The sequence below is a fragment of the Penaeus vannamei genome, chromosome 27, assembly GCF_042767895.1.
Source record: "Penaeus vannamei isolate JL-2024 chromosome 27, ASM4276789v1, whole genome shotgun sequence".
In the NCBI taxonomy this organism is placed as follows: domain Eukaryota; kingdom Metazoa; phylum Arthropoda; class Malacostraca; order Decapoda; family Penaeidae; genus Penaeus; species Penaeus vannamei.
In genome coordinates, this window is record NC_091575.1 from 23647089 (window position 1) to 23652088 (window position 5000).

General features: G+C 42.0%; 1 protein-coding gene across 1 annotated transcript in view; it reads left to right on the forward strand.

Moving 5' to 3' along the window:
* LOC113810339 (TNF receptor-associated factor 6) overlaps positions 1-5000 on the forward strand; it is a 24088-nt gene that overhangs the window by 16015 nt on the left and 3073 nt on the right. Inside the window, exons 4-5 of the mRNA XM_027362021.2 lie at positions 971-1076; positions 4458-4710. Coding sequence (XP_027217822.2) covers positions 971-1076; positions 4458-4710 — 359 coding nt within the window. The remainder of the gene's footprint in view (positions 1-970; positions 1077-4457; positions 4711-5000) is intronic.

Here is a 5000-nt window from a genome sequence, read left to right on the forward strand (position 1 = left end):
TTGGATTCCTCTCACTGTCCACATTGCAATTATATAGATTTTATTGCGCGGAAACGCCCCGTTAGTGACAAACTTGGCCCCAATAGCAGGGGAGTGCATGAAAGGTTCCAGGGAAAATGCGGGGTTAAATAGCACTAATAATATAACGCACAGTGAAAATAACCATGGTTATTCACATAACTTTCCATTGCAGCCCTCGCCGAGGAAACAAAACCTCCACCACGTATTCCCGGCAGGCTAGAGCGTTACACAGTTATCGGCGATCTCGGAGCGGCGGGCGTATTACATTTACCCCGTAACATTCCCACTGAATCAGCATACTAACCTTGACATAGTCAGCATATACAGAGACAATTGTAGTATAAACAGGATGAACAAGGTGTACCATGAACAGAAGAGCGGCGGTGGCCCGCCCTCGTCGGGTCGGCGGGTTTTGCGCCTTTTTCGATGCATCTAGTTCGTGTGCGCTCTATCCTGCGACCCCCGGGGCGCAGCCCCCTGCAATGGAAAGTCATGTGAATAACCATGATTATTTTCACTGTGAGGTTATAATATTAGGGTAATTTTATATATTACGTCTGCCGCTCCGACATCGTCGCCCCCGCTATCGGGGCCAAGTTTGTCCCTACATATTTGCATTGTATAGAGTGAGAGGAATCCATCGATACCAAAATCGTCGACATCGGTTATGCGGACGTAATATAGAAAATTACCATATATATATATATATATATATATATATATATATATATATATATATATATATATATATATATATATATATATCGTGAGGTGCATGTGACATACGTATATAGATAAATATGCATGTTTGTGTATAAAAAAGGACAACGATACAGATACACTGATATATACATTTGCAACACAGTCTCCGTCACCCACTTGCATGAGCCTCAAGACCTTCAGAAAACGAGCCTCTTACCCTGATCCTTGACCCGACCGGCTTTCCCAGGGGCGGCTCGGAGGGCGCGGACGAGGCGGGGCGCGGGATCGACTTCTTCGACGACCTGGACGACCTGTCCGCCGGCGACGAGGACGACTACAGCCTCAGGGACAACGTAGGTCGGCGGCCATGTGTTGTGTGTGTGGCTGGGTGTGTGTGTGTACGTGTGGGTGGGTACGTGTGTATGTGGGTGGGTAGGTGTGTGTGTATGGGTGGGTGGATGTCTGCGTGCGTGTGTGTGGGTGTGTCTGTCTGCGTGTACATATGCTTATATATTTATATGTGTGTGAGAGAGAGAAGAAAAAAAATTGCACATCCCTTTTTATTCGTTCGTCTTCGCATCTGCTTCTCTTTTCGTTTGTAAGTGCATCTGCTTTTCTTTTTGTTGTTTACATATCTGTATTTCTGTTACATTTTGTTTGTTCGTTTGCATATGTCTTTCAATTTGTTTGTCAGTATATATCGGTGTATTTGTCTGTACATCTGTATGTTTATTTCAGTCCTTCTGTTAAATTGCTTCTACATCTCTCCATTTTTTGCTTGTTTTTACATATCCATCTTTCAGTTGGGTTGTTTGCATATCTATCGCTTTGTGAATTTGTTTGTTTTTATGACTTTCTGTTGATTTGTTTGTATAAGTGTCTCTTTGTTCATCAGTTCATTTGTTCATCCTTGTTCATCATTGTTCATCTCTTTCGTTGTTGATTGGTCTGCAAATCTCTCTCTCCGTTAATCTGCATACATTTCTGTTAACAAATTTATCGTTCTGTTTCTTTCTGTTCATGTCTAGATACCGCTCTTTGTCTGTTAATTCGTCTGTACGTTTGTTTCTGTTGGTTTATGTGATTTCCCGATGTCTTCTGCACATCTATTTGTTTCTGTTGGCTGTTTGAACATGTTTCTCTGTTGGTATGTCTGTACATCCGCCTTTCTGTTAATATTTCTATGTATTCATTTCTGTTGGAATTGCAAATCCGTCTATCTAATATTTCTGCACATCTCTTCCCGTTCATTCGTCTGTGCCCCTGTCTTTGTAGAAATATTTACAAATCTGTCTTCCTAATTTGCACATCTTTCCGTACACCAGTCTCTATTATGTCTGTAAATCTGTCTTTTTAATCTGCACATCTGTCTTTAAGGTATTCTTCCCGTGCACCAGTCTCTATTATGTCTGTAAATCTGTCTTTTTAATCTGCACATCTGTCTTTAAGGTATTCTTCCCGTGCACCAGTCTCTATTATGTCTGAAAATCTGTCTTTCTAATCTGCACATCTGTCTTTAAGGTATTCTTCCCGTGCACCAGTCTCTTTTATGTCCACAAATCTGTCTTTCTAATCTGCACATCTGTCTCTAAGATATTCTTTCCGTGCACCAGTCTCTATTATGTCTATAAATCTGTCTTTCTAATCTGCACATCTGTCTTTAAGGTATTCTTCCTGTGCACCAGTCTCTTTTATGTCCACAAATCTGTCTTTCTAATCTGCACATCTGTCTTTAAGGTATTCTTCCCGTGCACCAGTCTCTTTTATGTCCACAAATCTGTCTTTCTAATCTGCACATCTGTCTTTAAGGTATTCTTCCCCTGCACCAGTCTCTATTATGTCTGTAAATCTGTCTTTCTAATCTGCACATCTGTCTTTAAGGTATTCTTCCCGTGCACCAGTCTCTTTTATGTCCACAAATCTGTCTTTCTAATCTGCACATCTGTCTTTAAGGTATTCTTCCCGTGCACCAGTCTCTATTATGTCTGTAAATCTGTCTTTCTAATCTGCACATCTGTCTTTAAGGTATTCTTCCCGTGCACCAGTCTCTTTTATGTCCACAAATGTCTTTCTAATCTGCACATCTGTCTCTAAGATATTCTTTCCGTGCACCAGCCTCTATTAATTTGTCTACCAATCTGCCTTTCTAATGTGTATGCATATCTGATATTACGTCCATTTGTCTCTGCAACGATCTCTGTCTGGTATAAGCACATCACTTTCTCTTAGTCGGTCTGCTTTCTCTCTCTCTCTCTCTCTCTCTCTCTCTCTCTCTCTCTCTCTCTCTCTCTCTCTCTCTCTCTCTCTCTCTCTCTCTCTCTCTCTCTCTCTCTCTCTCTCTCTCTCTCTCTTAACATCTGCGTCTCTTGATTCCCCTCCAAATGTGTCTCTTCTTTGCTTTGTCTGTACATGTCTCTCAGCTGTTTTGTCTATAAATCTGCCAGCATGTCTGACCCTCTATCAAATTGTTTTTACATATGGTTCTACACATCTGTATATCTGAATGATTTCTCTGTATATCTGTTTATTTGCTGACCTGTCTACACATCTGTCCCTCAGTCGATTTGCCTGTATATATGTTTTTAGATTTAGATTTGGTTTTAATTCCATTTGTTACAATGCATATTCTTTGCTATGACATACGTCTGTTGGTTCTGTATATGTCCCTCTGTTGGTCCTGTATACCGTATATGTCCCTCTGTTGGTCTTGTATAGATATCCCCCTGTTGGTCCTGTATAGATATCCCCCTGTTGGTCCTGTATAGACGTTCCCCTGTTGGTCCTGTATAGCTGTCCCTCCGTTGGTTAGTCTGCACTGCTGGCTTTCAATTGATTTGCAGCGAAGTCCGTAAGCCTTGCCGCATGCCCTAATGTGTGCTGCAGTCGCATTGCTGTGTCAACATGAATCACGGGGAGGTCAGAGACCCGATGACAATAGTTCAGCCATTCATCGAGGACGGCGCTCGCTCCCGTGGCCTCTAGTGTAATAATGCACAAGAGCGGAAATTCAGTTCTGTTTGCCAATACAGCCACTGATCTGGACACGTTTGGTGTAAAAGCAACAAGGATCGACAAAGGAATTCTAGAGGAAAGGAAAAGTAAAAAAACAAAAACAAAAAAAGTATTTCGCTGTCAATAGGTTTTTTGCGTCACATCTCTCAATAGTAACTGTTAATGTGGGTTCGAGAGTTCGTATGCGTGTATTAGAGAGCGCACGTGTGTGAGTGTTCTCGTAACAGATAAAATGGAAAAATATAAATTAGAAAACGCATGCATGCTAGCGTTTGGTTACATGGCAGTAAGGGCTTAAGCCTGTACTCCAGCAGAATGAATATTCAATTCTTTTAACATTGAAATATTCAAATGCTCTTTCAAATTTACAAATCCAAGGATTTCAATTTTAATTTTGCCAAAAGGTGTAAAGGGATTAGTAAAGATTAAAAGTACTGCATGTGCCAGTCTGCTTATAACAATTTTTAATACTTCAAAATTGATCAAATAACTCTCTCTCTCTCTCTCTCTCTCTCTCTCTCTCTCTCTCTCTCTCTCTCTCTCTCTCTCTCTCTCTCTCTCTCTCTCTCTCTCTCTCTCTCTCTCTCTTTCTCTCAATCTCTATCTATCTATCTCGCCTCTCTCTCTTTCTCTCTCTCTCTCGCCTCTCTCTCTTTCCTTCTCTCCTCTCCCTCTCTCCCCTCATCTCTCTCCACCCCCACCCCCCCGCCACGTGCCCCCAGGGTGAGGTGGTGAGCCCGCGAGACACCGAGATCGACCGCTACAACTCGACCATGCACCAGGAGGACGGCTGGAGGGTCTTCACCTACTACTGGCGAGTCCGTGACATCAACTACAAGATGAGGAACTGGGGTGGGCGTCGCTCCCTCCGGTCCGAGAGCTTCTACATCTTCCAGAACGGCTACAGGATGTACATGAGGATTTACCCCAATCAGCGCGGGGAGAACGTTTATATTCACGTCGGGCTGACGGAGGGTGAGTGAGCGAGTATGCGACGCTCTGCGCGGCTTAGGGGTTGTCTCACTTTATTCGTACGAGTGTGTTTGTTCGTACGTTTATTTATATGTATAAATATGTGCATATATATGTGTGTGTGTGTGTGTATGTAATAATATACATATGTGTGTGTGTGTGTGTGTGAACATATATATGTATGTGTGTGTGTGCGTAAACATATATATTTATGTGTGTGTGTGTGTTTGTGTGTCTATATATTTATTTGTTTACGTATAAAAACATATTGCATTTTACTTTATATTATCTTT